At 44.2% G+C, this 20,681-nt stretch overlaps 1 protein-coding gene across 2 annotated transcripts in view; it reads right to left on the minus strand.

The window, feature by feature from the left end:
* Nucleotides 1-4,773: 4,773 nt before the first annotated feature.
* Nucleotides 4,774-20,681, minus strand: part of LOC122561971 (baculoviral IAP repeat-containing protein 7-like) — a 75,048-nt gene continuing 59,140 nt past the window's right edge. For both annotated transcript variants that reach the window (XM_088000412.1, XM_088000411.1), the window contains exons 7-8: nucleotides 18,317-18,519; nucleotides 4,774-5,126 (exon numbers count right to left, since the gene is read on the minus strand). In XM_088000412.1, the coding sequence (XP_087856538.1) occupies nucleotides 18,326-18,519 (194 nt within the window). In that variant the 3' untranslated portion in view covers nucleotides 4,774-5,126; nucleotides 18,317-18,325. The remainder of the gene's footprint in view (nucleotides 5,127-18,316; nucleotides 18,520-20,681) is intronic.

Below are 20,681 nucleotides of genomic sequence, written 5' to 3' on the forward strand. Positions count from 1 at the left end.
CTCGGCCTCCCTCCGCCGCCGCTGCCGCCGCAGACCTGCCGCCACACTGCGCCTGCGCCGAGACCCCGGGGACCTCCTCCAGCCGGTGGCCAGGCCATTGCGCCTGCGTCCTTCGCGCACACTGGAACTCTGGTTCACTTCCGGTCCATCCAGCGGCACTGCGCAAGCGTTATATCCTCGCAGTGTCGTCGGCGCCACGGCTTCCTCCGAGTGCGCAGGCGCCATCTCCGCGGTGCACTCTGGGAGTTGTAGTTGTTGTTGTTCGGCTGCGCGACGTCAAGGCGTCCGCTATGGCCACGTGACGCAGCCTGGCCCAATGAGGATGGGGCGATTGTGCTGTCAGTTGACACGCTGCGTCACCCGGATGTTGAGCCTGTTTGTTCTGGTGAGGGACGATTCTGCGTCTGTCTCTCGAGGCCGGGAGCCCCGAGCGCCCCGAACACTGTGGCGAGTTTATTCACCCTGTAAGATCCCCTCCGAACTTGGGAACATATACCGCTACCCCTTCAATCTCATTGGGTGGAAATCCCGGAACTCCCGCCCCTTCCGGTATTACGTCACTAGGGTGCTGCCACAATGGGCTGAATGGCCTCCTTGTGCCCACTGTCTGATGTTGTGACCTCACCCACACCTTCTCAAGGGCAACCTGGAGAGGGGTAACAGGTGCTGGCCCCACCAGCATCTTCTGTGAAGGTGGTAAACCCTCCAAGGGAACCCTGCACCCAATGAGATAGACTCACCTGCCTCATAATTTACAGCATAAGCTTCAAAATCACCTCATTCTCTTCCTGAAGAAGGGCTAATGCCCGAAACGTCGATTCTCCTGGTCCCTGGATTGCTGCCTGACCTGCTGAGCTTCTCCAGCAACACATTTCCATCTCATTCTCTTCAACCTGACAACAAAAACAAAAGGTGCTGGAGAAACTCCGCGGGCCTGTCGGGAGTGTAGAGAGGAAATCAGAACTGGTCTAACGACCCTTCATCAAAAACTGGAACCCTTGCCATCCTGTGCATTTACTTACACGGGGTTACTGAGACCAGAGTGGAGAGTGCGGCGCTGGGAAAGCACAGCAGGTCAGGCAGCATCCGAGGAGCAGGAGAGTCGATGTTCCGGGCATAAGCCCTCACAAACCGTGCACGCTAACCAGTCCATGATGGTATTTATGAGCTGTCACTAAGTTGCCATCTTTTCTAAATGTACTGTTGTAATCAATTATGGGAAAGTGAATACTGCAGATGCTGGAAATCAAAGTCAAGTGTATGGTGCTGGAAAGGAGCAGCAGTTCAGGCAGCATCTGAGGAGCAGGAGAATCAATGTTTCGGGCATAAGCACTGATGAAGCAGCAGCAGCAGATACAGGCCCGATCCATCCCACTTTTGTTCACAGTGAAGAAGGCATTTGGTATGCTTTCCTTTATTGGTCAGCATTGAGTTTAGAAGTTGGGAGGTCATGTTCAAACTGTGCAAGACATCAGTTAGGCCACTTTCGGGATATTGTGTGAAATTCTGGACTCCCACCTGTAGAAAGGATGTGAAATTTGAAAGAGTTCAGAAAAGATTTTCAAGGATGTAAAGGCTGGGGCTATTTTCCCTGGAGCATCGGAGACTGAGGGGTGATCTTATAGAGGTTTACAGAATCATGAGGGGCATGGATAGGGTAAATAGACAAGGTCTTTTCCTTTGATTGGGGGAGACCAGAATGAGAGACCGTAGGTTTAGGGTGAGAGGGGAAAGATTTAAAGAGGACCTACGGGCAACTTTTTCACATAAAGGGTGGTGCATGTATGGAATGAACTGCCAAAGAAAGTGGTGGAGGCTGGTACAATTACAACATTTAAAAGACATTTGGATAGATACATGAATAGGAAGGGTTTAGAGGGATATGGGCCAAGTGCTGGCAAATGGGACTAGATTAATTTAGGATATCTGGTCAGCACGGATGAGTTGGACTGAAGGATCTGTTTCCGTGCTGTACATCTCTATGACTCTGTAACCCTCCTAAAATATGGCAAGCAGAAATGTTCCAAGTATGCTATGTGTAGTCTAACCAAGATTTGATACATGTTTAGCTTAACTCCTTTACTTTTCCATTTTAACCCTTTAGAAATAAAGACTAGTAGGTGGCTTGCTACTGGTCTTCTACTCATTTAGTGACAACCCTATTCTTCTGACTAAAATGTAATACCTCAAATGATGTGTGTAAAGACCCAGAAATCTGAAAAGAAAGGAATGCCAAACCTCATCCTGAACTTAAACAAGATGAAATGAATTCAATTTTGATGAAGAATGACTGAAAGTCAGTCAAAACTTGCCTCAAAGACTTTAATTGGACATGAAAACATTTACAGATGGGGTTGTTAATGGGAGCTCTGAGCCTGGACTGAATGGTTTATGGTCCATTTGTAAAGGTGGAAGCCCTGGTGACTATCTTCATAGAGAAAGGGAAATTTGCTGAATTCAGAATAAGCAGTATGACAGGAAATTTATTCTGGTGTTCCAGTTTATAATAGTTAGTGCGTAGAAGCCAGATGGATTGTCAGTAATCAGAATTAAGGTCCCAACACAGTTTTCAAATCAAATTGTCGAATCTTTTGGATTACTGCAGAAGGCTATTACTGTACACTATTCAACACAGACCTTAAGAAGCCACACATGGAATATAATGTACAGCAACTTCGAAAAGCACATGGAAAGACTGTGAAGACTTGGTAAAAGATCTTTTGAAAAGATTAAAAGGAAGCAAATCAATCAGTGGTAAAATAAATGCTTGTTTATAGAGAGGCTGTCATTAAGAATTCTGCAAGTGGAACTTTAAATTTTAACTATTACCGTCATTTTATTAGTTCTGAAGAAGTCACATCAGACTCAAAATGTTTCTCTCTCCACAGCTGCTGTAAGAACTTCGGAGTTTCTCCAATATTTCTGTTTTCATTTAAGATTCACAGCATCTGCCCAGCATTGTGCTTTGGCCAGCCATGATGTGGAGGTGCCGGTGTTGGACTGGGATGGACAAAGTTAAAAATCACACAACACATAGTCCAACAGGTTTATTTGAAAGGATAAGCTTCCGGACCGCTGCTCCTTTGTCAGGTAGCTACCGAAAACTAGTGCTTCCAAAGAAAGCTGTTGGATGATAATCTGGTGCTGTGTGATTTTTAACCTTTTACTGGGTAAGCTTTGTGACATGTTTATATGTTTCTTTGTAATTTATTGGTTAAAAGTGTTCATGGTTTTTGTGGTATTCTGATAACCATGAGAAGAATCTCTGAAATTATTGCTAAAATAGACACTAATTCAAAGCTTTTCAACTTGCACTCATCAAGGCAAGGACACAAGAAACAATCTGGGAAAAGGGACACCAATTTGGACAGTTCTCATCCTGTTGTTGATATCCTTACATTGGTCTTTAGTGTCCTTTTGTCTCAGGTATACAAATAATTACTTGGTAAATAAGCTTCTGCATTTCAAGGTTGGTACAGGCAGCGAGTACATAGCTTCAGCTGAGTCTAATTCTGCTTTAAAAGCATTTTCATCCACATAATGATGTTTTAATTTATGTACAAGTGTGTATTCTTTCCTGCAGTTCTGTAACATTAACATTGGATTTAGTCTTTCCACTTTAAAACATGCCTTTTCCCTTTTTTAAAATTAGCTTTCCTACTGGTGCAATGGACTTGGCCACATCTTGCTCTTGGTGAAAGTGAGGACTGCAGATAGAGTCATAGAGATGTACAGCATGGAAACAGACCCTTCGGTCCAACCCGTCCATGCTGACCAGATATCCCAACCCAATCTAGTCCCACCTGCCAGCACCCGGCCCATATCCCTCCAAACCCTTCCTATTCATATACCCATCCAAATGCCTCTTAAATGTTGCAGTTGTACCAGCCTCCACCACATCCTCTAGCAGCTCATTCCATACACGTACCACCCTCTGCATGAAAAAGTTGCCCCTTAGGTCTCTTTTATATCTTTCCCCTCTCACCCGAAACCTATGCCCTCTAGTTCTGGACTCCCCAACCCCAGGGAAAAGACTTTGTCTATTTATCCTATCCATGTCCCTCATAATTTTGTAAACCTCTATAAGATCACCCCTCAGCCTCCGAAGCTCCAGGGAAAACAGCCCCAGCCTGTTCAGCCTCTCCCTGTAGCTCAGATCCTCCAACCCTGGCAACATCCTTGTAAATCTTTTCTGAACACTTTCAAGTTTCACAACATCTTTCCGATAGGAAGGAGACCAGAATTGCACGCAATATTCCAACAGTGGCCTAACCAATGTCCTGTACAGCCGCAACATGACCTCCCAACTCCTGTACTCAATACTCTGACCAATAAAGGAAAGCATATGAAATGCCTTCACTATCCTATCTACCTGCGACTCCACTTTCAAGGAGCTATGAACCTGCACTCCAAGGTCTCTTTGTTCAGCAACACTCCCTGCTGGAGGTTAGAGTCAAGATTAGAGTGGTGCTGGAAAAGCACAGCAGGTCAGGCAGCATCCGAGGAGCAGGAAAACCGACGTTTCGGGCAAAAGCCCTACATCAGGAATCCTGCCTGACTGACTGTGCTTTTCCAGCACCACACTCTTGACCCTAATCGCCAGCATCTGCGGTCCTCACTTTTGCCTGGAAGCAGGATCCAGGCACCTCTGACAACTCAAGAGAGCTAATGTGTTCAACAAAACGACAAGTGATTGTATGTAATATTTGTAACATGCCATATTGCATGTAAGAAAAAGCAGACTGTATGGAGCTGAAAATGAATGCACAGTCCTGCTGTTGTGATCATCATTTAATTACCAATACACACTAATTTGCTACACTTCACCATTCTCTTGTCATGCAGTCAACAGCAAAGTGACAACACGGGCAAGTGAGAGGTTTGAGGGGGAGCTGCAGTGCGATTGCAGGGGAAATGCTGTCAGCTGCTGGAGTCTTCTTTGGACGACCCTCCTCCACCCCCAGATCTACCAACCGTCGTCATCGATGAACGCCAGTCTCCAAGGTCACCGTTTACATTCGTGATCACATGGGTTCTCTGCACTCAGGACATTAAAAGTCCTCGTCTGTCCGCTGCACAAGTCTATTCAGATCCTCAGGGAGGGATTCTATCTTCACTGGAAAAAGCTGCAGGTTGTAAAAAACAAAAGTGGCTCTAAGCTGCTGTGTTTGATTTGTAAAGATTTGTATGAAGTTACTCCCCCCACCACTTAGAAGCTGTTCATGCCAATCCCGTGTTCATGCCACATGCCAGTCAGGTGATGAGGTGTCCAACAGGAGTGGCCTTGGGAGGGAGTGACAGGCTTTGGTACCAGGCCCCAGAGGGGATATCAGGCAGTCAGAAGCTCAATGTCTGACTTATAATAGAGATTTGTAGCCACTCAAGTTTTGGTGATAATTCTGAAACGTATTACTTCCTGGGAGAAATAATTCCGACCTTCAAAAATGTAAAGTTTCAATCAGATTTAAGGTGAGTGGGGGTGTTAGGTTTCTAACTTGGCCAGACATCTCAGACATATAGCAAGTGGATGCGTCTAGTGACAGCCCCTTATCAAGAACCCACTAGCTGCATCCCTAATACTCTGCCCCTCTATCTCTAAACCCTGAAACTTATTTACTGAGCCACAAGTTGTTGTGCTACAAATTTAGGGTAAACCACCCACACTATCACTAATTACTCCAATGTTAAAATGTACGTGGCTGTCAGTCTGTTGGAGAAGATGCCATTCCCCCTCCTGGCCAATTATCCAGCAGTGTTCAAACTGGCAACAGTCAGCAATGCCAAGCACTGTGTGCCAGAACAACCTCAACTCCTGCAGTCTTCCCACATCACTGAACTCCCTTATCCCTGGTGCTGTCCAAACCAATCTCCTCTGCAGCTTTTTCCATAGTCTAGTATGAGATATCCCCAGAATTTTACACAATAATTCAGTTGAGGCCTAATCTAGTCAGGTTCCTCACTTCCGAATTTAGTGCCTCTGTTCATACAGGCCAGGAGCATAGTTGATTATTCTTATATTTATGGGGACACAATTCAAATAGAAGGGATCTTCCATTTCAGACGAGATGAGGAAAGTTCTCTGAGGATCATGGATCACAAAGTGTGTGCACATCTTGGATATTATGGATGTATGGAATTCCTAGCTTTCTCACTGTACCTCAATATGGGTGTAATAAATGCTAGGTTTCTTCCTAAATCACTTTCTAAGCAAAGAGCCCTAGCTTTGGATGTCCTTCTTTGGGTCCAGATTGGAATGTGTCTAATCTGTTTCTGAACTATCTCCTCTTTGAAGATCCCATGGCTCATTTAATATATAACCAACAAACCTTTTCCAACTAGGCCAGATCCCTCTTCAGCTTACTGTGATATACCGCCCTCCATTCAGTATTTCCATGTTTGATTGTTCCCTGTCCCTTTCACATCTACTCGAAAGCTGACAATGTTGTAACCACTTCATTCTCCAACACGAGATCCAGCATTATTTCCTTCCTCATCAGGCTGGCCATGAAGGTTCCCGTAGACATATTTCAAGAATTACACACCCATACCCCCTTCACCCTGGACCTCTTTTCCAATATCCATATCTTCCTAATTATTATTCCAGGCTTTTGTTCATTACCATGACTACATGAGAATATTTAGAGTCATAGAGATGTACAGCACGGAAACAGACCCTTAGGTCCAACCCGTCCATGCCGACCAGATATCCCAACCCAATCTAGTCCCACCTGCCAGCACCCGGCCCATATCCCTCCAAACCGTTCCTATTCATATACCCATCCAAATGCCTTTTAAATGTTGCAATTGTACCAGCCTCCACCACATCCTCTGGCAGCTCATTCCATACACGTACCACTCTCTGTGTGAAAAAGTTACCCCTTAGGTCTCTTTTAAATCTTTCCCCTCTCACCCTAAACTTATGCCCTCTAGTTCTGGACTCCCCGATCCCAGGGAAAAGACTTTGCCTATTTATCCTATCCATGTCCCTCATAATTTTGTAAACCTCTATAAGGTCAGCCCTCAGCCAACGACGCTCCAGGAAAACAGCCCCAGCCTGTTCAGCCTCTTCCTATAGCTCAGATCCTCCAACCCTGGCAACATCCTTGTAAATCCTTTCTGAACCCTTTTAAGTTTCACAACATCTTTCCAATAGGAAGGAGACCAGAATTGCACGCAATATTCCAACAGTGGCCCAACCAATGTCCTGTACATCTGCAACATGACCTCCCAACTCCTGTACTCAATACTCTGACCAATAAAGGAAAGCATACTTCACTATCCTATCTACCTGTGACTCCACTTTCAAGGAGCTATGAACCTGCACTCCAAAGTCTCTTTATTCAGCAACACTCCCTAGGACCTTACCATTAAGTGTATAAGTCCTGCTAAGATTTGCTTTCCCAAAATGCAGCACCTCATATTTATCTGAATTAAACTCCATCTGCTACTTCTCAGCCCATTGGCCCATCTGGTCAAGATCCTGGAGTTTGCACATTCTCCCCGTGTCTGCGTGGGTTTCCTCCGGGTGCTCCGGTTTCCTCCCACAATCCAAAAATGTGCAGGTTGGGTGAATTGGCCATACTAAATTGCACATAGTGTTAGGTGAAGGAGTAAATGTAGGAGTATGGGTCTGGGTGGTATACGCTTCGGCGGGTCAGTGTGGACTTGTTGGGCCGAAGGGCCTGTTTACACACTGTAAGTAATCTAATCTAATCCTGTTGTAATCTGATCTTGAAAACCATGAGGGTTAATTAACATCTTCGTGGACAAGAGTCAGTAACTTAATTTATGAAAAGAAAATTGCCAAAAATAAAAGTTATTTGGAGCTACAGGATGAAAATTGAGCTTTCCAAACCAATGACTTGACAAATTCTCCCTGGCAGGATAGATTGTTTGTATATACAACATCAAGTCCTGCCATTGCAGGGGATATGTTCCCAGAAGACATTGTAAATGGTGATTTTTCACAAACAATGAACACAGCAGACCCACATGCCCACCTGTGCACTTTCTGCCACAGCAAATACATTTTTTTTCAAAGTTCATTTTCTTTACCACAGGGGATAAGTAAAATTTAGGCTCACAGTTGGTGATAAAGTGTACACTAAATTGTGTGGGTATAAGCAAATATGTGAAGGACAGACCAAAATAAATACTTTCAATTTATGTACCAGTAGGAAAACATTCCAAAATTAAAATTGGCAATTGAATTATTATGTCATTTTTACAATAGTTTTGTCAGGAATCTGTGTAACAAAGTTCAGTTTAAACATGTGCACAACAAAGACAGTTTTAGTGGCAATTGACTCTTGTGATAAACAAAGATTCATTCAGAATCAGTGTAATGATATATAGGTTACATGGGATTAGCCAGCAGGTTGCAGGGATAGGGTAGGGATGCTTTTTGGAGGGTCAGTGTGGACCCAATGGGCCAAATGGCCTCTTTCTGTACTGTAGGGATTCTATGGTTTATAACTGAAAATGCTGGAGCTGTCAGCCATGGTTGAAAGAGCCAGATACAGCTCTGAAGCAGATGGTTGCTGATCCCTGACTTCAGCAGTAATCACCTGGATGACTCTCAGTTTGACCACAATCTGCCCTAGAGGTCAAGGTGAAAATTACAATCTTTGAGTGAGAGCCACTGGAGCCAGGAACATCTAAAGGACTAAAATAAAACAAATGTCTGCAGGCGCTAGAAATCTGAAATGAAAACCTCTTCTGAAGAAGTCTCACTGGACCCAAGATATGAGCTCTGCTTTCTCTCTCCAGATGCTGCAACACCTGCTGAACTTCTTCAGCAGTTTCTGTTTTAATGTCCAAAGGATTAAAATATTACAGAAGGGAATGTTGAAGTGTGGCGTTTTTACTGTTTTGGGACAAACACTAGCTCTCCAACACGTCTGATCTACCAGCCAACACTTGCTGCTGGTTAGCTCAACTCCTTTACAGAGTTTTTGTCCTGAGGTAACAATATGGATGCAGGGTTTTGTGTTACTGAACTAAACATTACACAGTGCAATAAGGACACCATTCAGCCCGTTAGCTCAATGCTGGCTGTTTCGATCAGCCCTCCAGTTGGCTCTATTCCCTCTATTTTCCCCATTCCATAGAAATGCCTTCTACTTCAAATATTTATCCAAATTCCCTCTGAAGGCTACTGATCGTATCTACCACTCTACCAGGCAGGGAATACCAAATCCAAAATACTGTGTGTGTGGAACAAGGATTTTCGTCATGTCATGCCATCTGTTAATCACATTGTGAGCCCTCGGGTTTTGATCTTTGGAAACATTTTGTCTTTACTTTATCCAAATCCACCATGATTTTACAAACCTCTAGGAAATCTCTTCTTTGCTTTCTCTGCTCTAAGAAAAATCCTGGTTTCTTCAATCTCTCCAAACGATAGAATGCACTTGTTCAGTATTAATCTCATTAACCTCCTCTCAGCTGCCTTAATTAAGGAGACCAAAACTACAAGCAGTATTTAAAATGTGGTCTCACCAGTACTCTGTATAACTGAAACAGTGTTGGACTGGGGTGTACAAAGTTAAAAATCATACAACACCTGGTTATAGTCCAACAGTTTAACTGGAAGCACTAGCTTTCTGAGCGCTGCTCCTTCATCAGGTGGTTATGGAGAATAAGATTGTAAGACATAGAATTTACAGCAAAAGTTTACAGTGTGATGTAACTGAAATTATATATTGAAATAGACCTGGATTGTTTTGTTAAGTCTCTCATCTTTTAGAATGACCAAGTTTTCAGTTCTTTCATATGTTATTTAAAGTTACACTCTCGAGTGCACTTTAACAATTAGTCTCATGTCGGCCCAGATAATGTATTGAAGGTGTGACCTTCCCTGTGTGAGGCTGTCAGTGCCACAATGATCAGACTAATTCTAATCTAAACATGGATTTACAGTATCTTACACGGCTTCATGCAGTTTTTGAGCAAAGTAAAATGTAATTCTGCAAGAACAAATTCACCCCACAAACTTATATGTGTATGTGTGCATGTGGGTGTGTGTGTGGGGATCATAGTTATGTGAGAGTGTGTGTGAGTGTAAGGGGGTATAAGTCTGTGAGAGGGTGTGTGTGGGAGTGTATGTGTGAGCTTATGAGAGTGGGTCTGCGTGAGTGTGTGTAGGAGTGTGTGTTCGTCTGTATGTGTGTATAGTGCAATAGGGTCAGTGTGACATGGTTGAGGCCACCCCCATTGGTACTGAACTTGGCTATCAGCCTCTGCTCGGCCACTTTTCATTGTTGCCTCTCCTGAAGTGTGCGTTGGATGATGGTCACCCGAAGGTCCGAGGTCAAATGCCCAGGACCACTGAAGTGTTCCCCAACTGGGAGGGAACCCTCCTGTCTGTTGATTGTTGTGCGGTGCCCATTCATCTGTTGCCGTAGCCTCTGCTCGGTTTCACCAATGTACCACATCTCCGGGCATCCTTGCCTGCAGCGTATAAGATAGACAATGTCGGCTGAGTCACATGAGTACCTGCCACGTTCATGGTGGGTGGTGTCCCCACCTGTAATGGTGGTATCCGTGTCGATATTCTGATACATCTTGTCGTGTCCACCGTGACAAGGTTGTACTGGACAACGAAGTGTACCCTGTCGGTTGCAGTTTGTGTCTGTCTCCTGAGGAGGTCACTACTGTTCCTCAGTGTGGCACGTCGGAACTGGCGGTTGGAGAACGCTTCAGCGGTTCGGGACGTTTGACCTTGGACCTTTGGGTGACCGTCTTCCAAGGACTTCAGGACAAGCAGAGCAGAGGCTGATAGCCAAGTTCAGTACCCATGGGATGGCCTCAACTAGGACCTTGGGTTCATGTCACACTGACCCCATTGCACTATACACACATACAGACAGACAAACACACACACAAACACACACTCCTACATACACTCACGCAGACCCACTCTCATATGCTCACACATACACTCCCACACACACCCTCTCACAGACTTATACCCCCTTACACTCACACACACTCTCACAGACTCTCATAACTATGATCCCCTCCCCACCCACACACACACACCCACATGCACACATACACATATATAAGTTTGTGGGGTGAATTTGTTCTTGCAGAATTACATTGTACTTTGCTCAAAAACTGCATGAATCCACGTAAGATACTGTAAATCCATGTTTAGATTAGAATCAGTCTGATCATTTTGGCACAGACAGCCTCACACAGAGAAGCTCAGACCTTCAATACATTATCTGGGCCGACATGACACCAATTGTTAAAGTTTACTTGAGAATATAACTTTTTAAAAAAAAAGTTTTGTGATTTACAAATGGAATAAATAAAACCAACATGGTCATTGTAAAAGATGAAAGACTTAACAAACAATCCAGGTCTATTTCAATATATAATCTCAGTTACATCACACTGTAAACTTTTGTGAAAAATTCTTGTCTTACAATCTTATTTTCCACAACCACCTGACGAAGGAGCAGCGCTCCGAAAGCTAGTGCTTCCAAATAAACCTGTTGGACTATAACCTGGTGTTGTGTGATTTCTAACTGAAACATAATATCCTTACTTTTCTGTTCAAATTCCTCTCATAATAAAGGATGGCATCCCATTACCCTCCTTGATTAGGTGCTGAATAAGAGGGTCCCCAATTTACGAATGTGATCCCATGCAAGGGTGGTTTAATATTAATTTTAAAGTTACAACATATAATCATTTCCACGCACATACGAACAATTTTATATTGTACCGTATTGTGTTGTGACTGGTGTACAAATCGACTGGCAAATGGACTCGAACAGAATCTGTTCACAGCCTGGGGAAATGCCTGTCCTAACTTCTAGTTTGTTTTGTGTGCAGGACAGGCAGATCATACCATACGAAGTGCATTAGGGTAATAGACCAGAGCAAGAAATACAATGTTACAGCTGCGAGACAACGTGCACAAAGAGTGAGATCAACATTTAAATTTGAAATTTGGGACGTCCATTCAGAAGTCCAATAACAGCGGAGACAAAGTTATTCTTGAATCTGTGGTTATGTGTGTTGAAGCTTTTGTATCTTCTGCCTGACAGAAGAGTGAGATGATAACCGGGGAGGGAGGGGTCTCTGATGATGTTGGCTGCCTTCCCGAGGCAGTGAGATGTACAGACAGAGCCAATGGATGGGAGGTTGGCTTGTGAGATGGGGCTGTGTTCACATTTCTGTAGTTTCTTACTGTCCTGGGCAGACTAGTTGCCGTACCAAGCTGTGATGCATCCGGATAGAATGTTTTCTATGATGCATCAATAAAAATTGGTAAGAGTGTGGAACAGTAATGGAGTGGAGTGTGGAAGAGTAATGGAACAGCCATTGTGGATTATTGCTGTTCCTTTATCACAGGCGCCCAATATTCCCTCTTGTCTACTTTTTCCCATACTAAGAATACCATTAGGAGCCTGTAGTCCATTGCTACATAACTCTTTTCACTACTATTCCTTATCTCCATCTAAATGGTGAAGCTGGCTTGATGGGCTGAATGGCCTACTCCAATTTCTTATGATCTTAAAAAAACATTAATCCCTCAGCCTGGAGCTATCCCAGTAAATCTCTGTCTTCTTTCTCAGAGCCTGGTAGATGGTCTCTCCATCAGGGCTCACTAACTGGGGCCCAGGATGTTAGGGGCCCTGCTGTGCTCAGGTTGGTTGGGGGAGGGATGGAACTGGGCTAGGAGCCATACCATTGCATGTCATTTTTGTCCCCATCCTCCACAACACCCTCATGAGATTACTGTCCAGGATTGCACCCGAGGATGAGCTTATGGTTTATCTAGGTTCAGCATAACCCCTTGGTTTTTGCATCTAATGCCACTATCTATACAGCTCAGAATCCTGTATACATATTTTAGCCTTCAAAGTTAAAAGATCTCATGACAAACATCCCCAGGTCTCTCTCTGTATTCTTGGCCCCCTTTTAAAATGGCACAATTTAATATGTATCACCTCATCTCGTTCTTGCTACAAGAATGTACCACTGCATACTTTCCCAGGCTGAACTCGATCTGTTGTAGGCCCCGATGTTCCAGCAGCCTGCCTCTGGCCTTGTGGATCCAGTCACTTTTCTGTCTTCCTCAGCATTTGCTGCTTCCCAAGTTCAGTGACAGCTGCAAAATGTGAAACTTCCTGTCCTGTATCTCCCATATACCGTTAAGGTATGTCAAAAACAGCAGTAGTCTGAGTAATATACATTGAATGAGAAAATGGCTGCAGCACAGAAGGAGGCCATTTGGCCCAATGTGCTGTGCTGGCCCTCTGAAGGAGTATTTGTCCAACTCTTAAACCCCCACCCCTGATTTTCTACATTAATTCTGAAAATGTTTCCTTTTTGGATAACGTTTCCTTTTGATGACCTCAATTTTCATAAAATAATAGAAATCCCTACAGTGTGAAAACAGGCTATTGGCCCAAAGAGTTCACAACGACCCTCCGAAGAGTAACCCACCCAGACCCATTCCCTTACCCTATTACTCTACATTTCTCCTGACTAATGCACCTCACCTACACATCCCTGACCACTATGGGTAATTTCCCATGGCCAATTCACCTAGCCAGCACATCTTTGGATTGTGGGAGGAAACCCACACAGACACGGACAATGTGCAAACTCCACAGACAGTCGCCCGAGGCTGGAATCGAACCTGGGTCCCTGGTGCTGTGAGGCAGCAGTGCTAACCACTGAGCCACCATGATGCCCCCAGCCTCTACCATAGACTCAGGCTGTACATTCCAGGTCGGTGGCTCTTTGCTTTGTGAAATGGTTTCTCCTCATGTCATTGTTGCTTCCTTTGACAATTATCTTCAATCTGTGTCCTCTGACTCTCAAACCTTCAGCAGCAGTTTCTCCCCACCTACTCTGTGCAGAAACATCACGGTTTTGAACACCTTGGTCAAACCTCCTTTCAAACTTCCCTTCTCCAAGGAGAACAATCCCAGCTTCTCCAGACTAAACATGTCACTCAAGCTCCCCACCCTGGACAATTCTCATGATGTTTTTCTGTTCCCTCTCTAATGCCTTCTCATACTTCCTGGAGTGTTGTTCCTAGAACGCAATGCTGCCTGTTCGCTAGCCAATAAACAGATATCGAAGACCAAAGTTGCAGGGAAATTACAAAAGCAGTCAATCCTCTCTCTCTGTGAAAATATTGTACCCCCTAGATCATGAATATTTTTATGCTGCACCTTTTCAAATGCCTTTTGAAAATCCAAGTACCACCACATCCACACATATATTATCAACTTTAAGGACAGAGAGCTTACCCAACACCTCAGCCTTATCAATTTTAAACTCTTCAAGAGTCTAAATACTCCTCATCCCTTATCATTTTTTTTCACCGTAACCTGGAAAACATCTTTCTGGGTGAAGGCAGCTGCAAAGTATTCATTTAATAATACCTTGACCATGCTCCCTGCCTCCATGTGTAAATCTCTGTTTTGGTATCTAATCAATGCCACTCCTCCCGTGTCTAACATTTTATTATTTATATGCCAATAGAAGACTTCTGTAATCCACTTTATATTAGCTGCCTTTTTCTTCTCATACTCTCTCTTTGTTCATCTGTCCCTTTATTTGCTTCTTAATTCCTCTCTGGACCTTCTGTACTGTGTTTGGCTTGTTTCTCAGTTGTATTACCCACCTGCTATCTGACCCCATGGAAGTTTCCTTTCCCCCAGTTAAGTATTTTTACTTTGTATTGCTCTTTATTCCTTTCCATTGGCAAAACAAACCTTCAGGTATAGTTATCTTTTGTCTCCTAAAGGCTCCCACCCTGACACTTGGGCCATCTCATTCCCATGAACCAGATCCAGCAGAGTTTCTTCTCATTAAACTGGTACCTTTTGCTTGAGAAAAGTCTCTTGAACCCACTCTTCAACTTCTTGTTTCTCTCTGCTCAGCTAAGCCGATCTTATATTTGGAAAATTAAGGTCTCCCATTTTCAATACTTTATAATTTTTGCATTTTTTTGTAATTTCCCTGCAACTTTAGTCTTCAACATGTTGCTGATCTACTGACTGCATCAAGCAAATGGGTGGCACGGTGGCTAGCACTGCTGCCTCACAGCGCCAGGGACCCGGGTTCAATTCCCACCTCAGGTGACTGTCTGTGTGGAGTTTGCACATTCTCCCCGTGTCTGCGTGGGTTACCTCCCACAGTCCAAAGATGTGCAGGTCAGGTGAATTGACCATGCTAAATTGCCTGTAGTGTTAGGTGAAGGGGTAAATGTAGGGGAATGGGTCTGGGTGGGTTCCTCTTCGGAGGGTGGATGTGGACTTGTTGGGCTGAAGGGCCTGTTTCCATACTGCAGGAAATCCAACCAATGCACATCTATCCTGTCAAATCCCCTAAGAATGTTGTATTGTTCAATAAGGTAGCTTCCCATTCTTCTAAATTCTGACATATATAAGACAGTCTTCCCTCCACTGTACCAGCCTAGGGAACCTTCTTTGAGCTGTCTCCGATGCCAATATATATTTCCTTTGAAAACTGGCCCAAAACATTTCACAGTATTTCACCAATGTTCTGACTAGTGCTTTGAATAGGTTTAGCAAAGTCTCCTTACTTTTACAATCCTTTCCCTTTGAAATAAAGGCCAACGTTCTACTGCCTTCCCTCAGACCAGGAAGGTAACAACCAAATATTCCATAGCTTACACGTTCCCCACCATTATCAAATTTTCCCTCTCCACAGCTATAGTAGCTTTGGAAAAGTTGACTTCCCTGGTAAACATTGAGGAGATCTGCCTGTGGGTATCACTGGCTGCCCTGATATCAGAGGCAATCATTCCATGCGATATAAAGTCTCAAGGCATACATAGCATGTGCGTGTCGATGGAATCAAGCAGATTAGTTTGGGATTGGTACAGGGAATGGGGAGACAGTGGGGCAGTGAGATTAGTTTGGGATTGATAAAGGGCTATGGGGAGAGAGTGGGGCAGTGGGATTAGTTTGGTATTGATACAGTGCTGTTGGGATGAGAATGGGGCAGTGGGATTAGTTTGGTATTGATACAGTGCTGTTGGGATGAGAATAGGGCAGTGGGATTAGTTTGGTATTGATACAGTGCTGTTCGGATGAGAATGGGGCAGTGGGATTAGTTTGATATTGATAGTGTGCTGTTGGGATGAGAATGGGGCAGTGGGATTAGTTTGGGATTGATACAGGGCTTTGGGGAGAGAGTGGGGCAGTGGGATTACTTTGGGATTAATACAGGACTATGGGGGAGAGTGGGGCAATGGAATTAGTTGGGATTGGTACAGGACTATGGGGGGAATGGGGCAGTGAGATTAGTTTGGGATTGATTATAGGGCGATGGAGAGACAGCGGGGCAGTGGGATGAGCTTGGGGGTTGATACAGGGCTATGGGTGAGAGTGGGGCAGTGGGATTAGTTTGAAATTGACACAGGGATGTTGGGAGAGATTGGGGCAGTGGGATTAATTTGGGATTAATGCAGGGTTATGGGGGAAGACTGGGGCATTGGGATTAGTTTGGGGATTGATACAGGGCTACAGAGAAAGAGTGAGGCAGTGGGATTCGTTTGAGATTAATACAGGGCTATGGGGAGAGAGTGGGCCAGTGGGATTAGTTTGGAATTGATATAGGACTATGGGGAGAGAGTGGGCCAGTGGGATTAGTTTGGAATTGATATAGGGCTATGGGGAGAGAGTGGGCCAGTGGGATTACTTTGGGATTGATATAAGGGAAAAAGTGGTTTTAATTTGATCTGGTTGGATTGTTCTGTCCAAGAGCCAGCAGAAATGTGACAGGATTAACATCCTCCTTTAGTGCTGGAGCTTATATTGGATGTTTTGCACCGACTGACACTCTGTGAAAAGTGAAAACATACTGAACCAAACCACTTCTCCCAATTCCTTCCTCCTTTCCATTACCCCCTGTATTATCCCTTCCAAGGAGGCGGGGACAACTTCCAGGCCCGTTCTCATAGTTCACTCAATCTGACTAACAGAAGTCACAGTCTATATTAAATGTGGGGCAATGCTTGAGGTTCAGTTGTCAGCTCCCCACAACAATAGCAGGGACCAGGAACGAGGGGCACTCAGTGGCCTTTCTAGAACATAGAACAATACAGCACAGAACAGGCCCTTCGGCCCACGATGTTGTGCCGAACTTCTAACCTAGATTAAGTACCCATCCATGTACCTATCCAAATGCCGCTTAAAGGTCGCCAATGATTCCGACTCTACCACTCCCACGGGCAGCGCATTCCATGCCCCCACCACTCTCTGGGTAAAGAACCCACCCCTGACATCTCCCCTATACCTTTCACCCTTCACCTTAAATTTATGTCCCCTTGTAACACTCTGTTGTACCCGGGGGAAAAGTTTCTGACTGTCTACTCTATCTATTCCTCTGATCATCTTATAAACCTCCACCAAGTCACCCCTCATCCTTCGCCGTTCCAACGAGAAAAGGCCGAGAACTCTCAACCTATCCTCGTACGACTTCCTCTCCATTCCAGGCAACATCCTGGTAAATCTTCTCTGCATCCTCTCCAAAGCTTCCACATCTTTCCTATAGTGAGGCGACCAGAACTGCACACAGTACTCCAACTGTGGCCTAACCAAAGTCCTGTACAGCTGCAACATCACTTCACGACTCTTGAATTCAATCCCTCTGCTAATGAACGATAATACTCCATAGGCCTTCTTACAAACTCTATTCACCTGAGTGGCAACCTTCAAAGATCTATGTACATAGACCCCAAGATCCCTCTGTTCCTCCACCTGACTAAGAACCCTACCATTAACCCTGTATTCCGCATTCTTATTTGTTCTTCCAAAATGGACAACCTCACACTTGGCAGGGTTGAACTCCATCTGCCACTCCTCAGCCCAGCTCTGCATCATATCTAAGTCCCTCTGCAGCCGACAACAGCCCTCCTCACTGTCCACAACTCCACCTATCTTCGTATCATCTGCAAATTTACTGACCCACCCTTCGACTCCCTCATCTAAGTCATTAATAAAAATTACAAACAGCAGAGGACCCAGAACTGATCCCTGCGGAACTCCACTTGTAACTGGGCTCCAGGCTGAATATTTACCATCTACCACCACTCTCTGCCTTCGACCGGTTAGCCAGTTTTCTATCCAATTGGCCAAATTTCCCTCTATCCCATGCCTCCTGACTTTCCGCATAAGCCGCATAAGCCGCATAAGTTCTCTCTGTGGAACTAGCCATTGTGTGCTTCCTGAAATAATGTAACATGGAATCACCTTCCTAAGTGGCAGACTTGTGAGCAAGGCTGCTGTCGAACTGGGGAATGTTCCCGTACCTGCTAATGTTAGGACATGAAGGCTCGTACACTGCCCCTGATGATCGCTCGACATATTGGACACGTCCGGAGATTAGGAGCACAGTCGTTGCACACCACCAAGTGTCCACAAGGTATAAAGACAATGGAGACCTCTTTATCCAGGCACACTTTGCAGGTTCGTTCAATCTTGAGTTGCCGTAGTTGTTCTTCAGCACTCAAGTCTGTAAACAGGTGTAGACACAAGGATATTGAGACTACTTGGACAGACTATATCAAATCATGTATACAGTAACAGTGGATGATAATCTCTTTAGTCATAGAGGGTTCCCCATTGCTTGATTAACCACCAAGTGACGATGTGCAAAGAACTGCATGGAATACACAGCACAGCCACAGGCCAGTTGGCCCCACCAGTCTATTCAGGTGTTTCCCATTCACTCGATTCTCCTCTCATTTTTCCTCATCTAATTCTATCCACCATTACCTGCTTATGTCCTCTGCCTCTCTGGTCCCTCCTGAAATGTCTCACCTGACTCTCCCAGTGGGAGTGAGTTCCACATTCATACCCCCCACTAGGCTGGAGATGTTCCTTTTTAACTCCCTGTGTAATTTCTTGGTGACTGTCTTATATTGATGGCTTCACGCTTTGTTCATCCCCACAGGCAGTAACATTCTCTCTATGTCCACATTTTCAAACTGTGATTTAATTTTAAAGATGTCTCTTTGCTCATAGCTGAAGGGAACTGTGCCTCAAAGTCTGTCCAATGTTCCCCGATGGATAATCTCACAGTCCTGGTACCACCATCATTTTGAGGACCTCTCTGTATCCAGTGTACAATATGGTGACCAGAATAGTACATTCCAATGTTTCAATGTAAGTTTAGCTTGGTTTGGTTTTTTTGAAAGAGGTCTCATTTACCTTTGTTCCTACTTTTAATTCATTTTGTATCTGTCTTCCATAGATTCCTCATTATGATTGTTTATGGATGGGATCAAGAGTAGCAAATCTAAGAACCAACTAATTAATTGATAAAAGGATAAAACTACAGGCTCAAAATTCGAAAGCACGTAGCATTCATAACATAACATAAACTAAGAGAAACAGAAATGAACAAGTGTGATGTGGTAATTATTGAAAAACATGGTGGCTCAGTGGTTAGCACTGCTGCCTCACAGCACCAGGGACATGGGTTCGATTCCAGCCTCAGGTGACTGTCTGTGTGGAGTTTGCACATTCTCCTCGTGTCTGCGTCGGTTTCCTCCGGGTACTCTGATTTCTTCACAGGATGTGCACGTTAGGTGGATTGGTCATACTATAGTGTCCAGTGATGTGTGGGTTAGCCATGGGAGTTTTGGGGATAGGGTGGACCTGTGGGATGCTATTTGGAGGCTCGCTACATACTGAATAGGTTCAATGGCCTGTACAATTCTATGATGACTCCAGGATATAACATAGATCGGGACTTGAATCTTTCAGGATACATGGCACTTAGGAAGAACAGGAAATTTGGAAAAGGTGGTGAGGTGGTTCTGTTAGTTAATTATGGTATTAGGACAACAGAGAGGGGTGACCTAAGTTCAGGAAACTAAGTTGTGGAATCAGTTTGAGATGGGAAATAATAAAGGCGAAAAGCCTCGATGGGAGTAAATGAACAGGAACTACACAGTAAGGTGGAACGTAAAGGAAAAATAAATGAGAGCTTATCAGAAAGTGACATTTGTAATCACAGGAGATTTTAATCTATAGATAGACTAGAGTAGTCAGATGGGCAATGGTAAACTAATTGAGGAGCTCATAGAATATTTTTCGATAGCTTCTCAGAATAGCATGTTCTGAGCAAGTTACACTAGACCCGGTATTGTGCAATGAGGCAGGATTAATTAATGATCTAATAGAGATAGCATCCCTAGGTACCACCAACCATAGTAGGATTGAATTTTACATTCAGTTTGAAGGAGAGAAAAGTGGGTGCAAAGCTGTGTTTTAAAATTTAAAGAAGCGGAAATTATGAAATACTTGAAAGCAGAATTAGCCAAAGTGAATTTACAAATTAGATTCAAGGATGGGTCAATTGAGATGCATTGGCAGATATTTCGGGAGGTATATATGAGAAATGCACAGGATAGATACATTCCAGTGGGTAAGAACATTTCCAAGGGAAGTTGTTCTACGTGTGGTAACTAGAATGTTAAAGTTGGCATCAAATGAAAATAAACAGTATACAATTACACAAAGATAGGCAGCAGATCGAAAGACTGGCGGAACATAAAACAGCAAAGAGTGACCCAAAAAAGGGAAAAATTAAAGGACAAGAGAAATTTTATAGAATCGAAAGTGTGGTGCTGGAAATGCACAGCAGGTCAGACAGCATCCGAGGAGCAG

Source organism: Chiloscyllium plagiosum, unplaced genomic scaffold (assembly GCF_037043375.1).
Source record: "Chiloscyllium plagiosum isolate Xiang-an unplaced genomic scaffold, Cpla_swu_hap1 HiC_scaffold_25, whole genome shotgun sequence".
In the NCBI taxonomy this organism is placed as follows: domain Eukaryota; kingdom Metazoa; phylum Chordata; class Chondrichthyes; order Orectolobiformes; family Hemiscylliidae; genus Chiloscyllium; species Chiloscyllium plagiosum.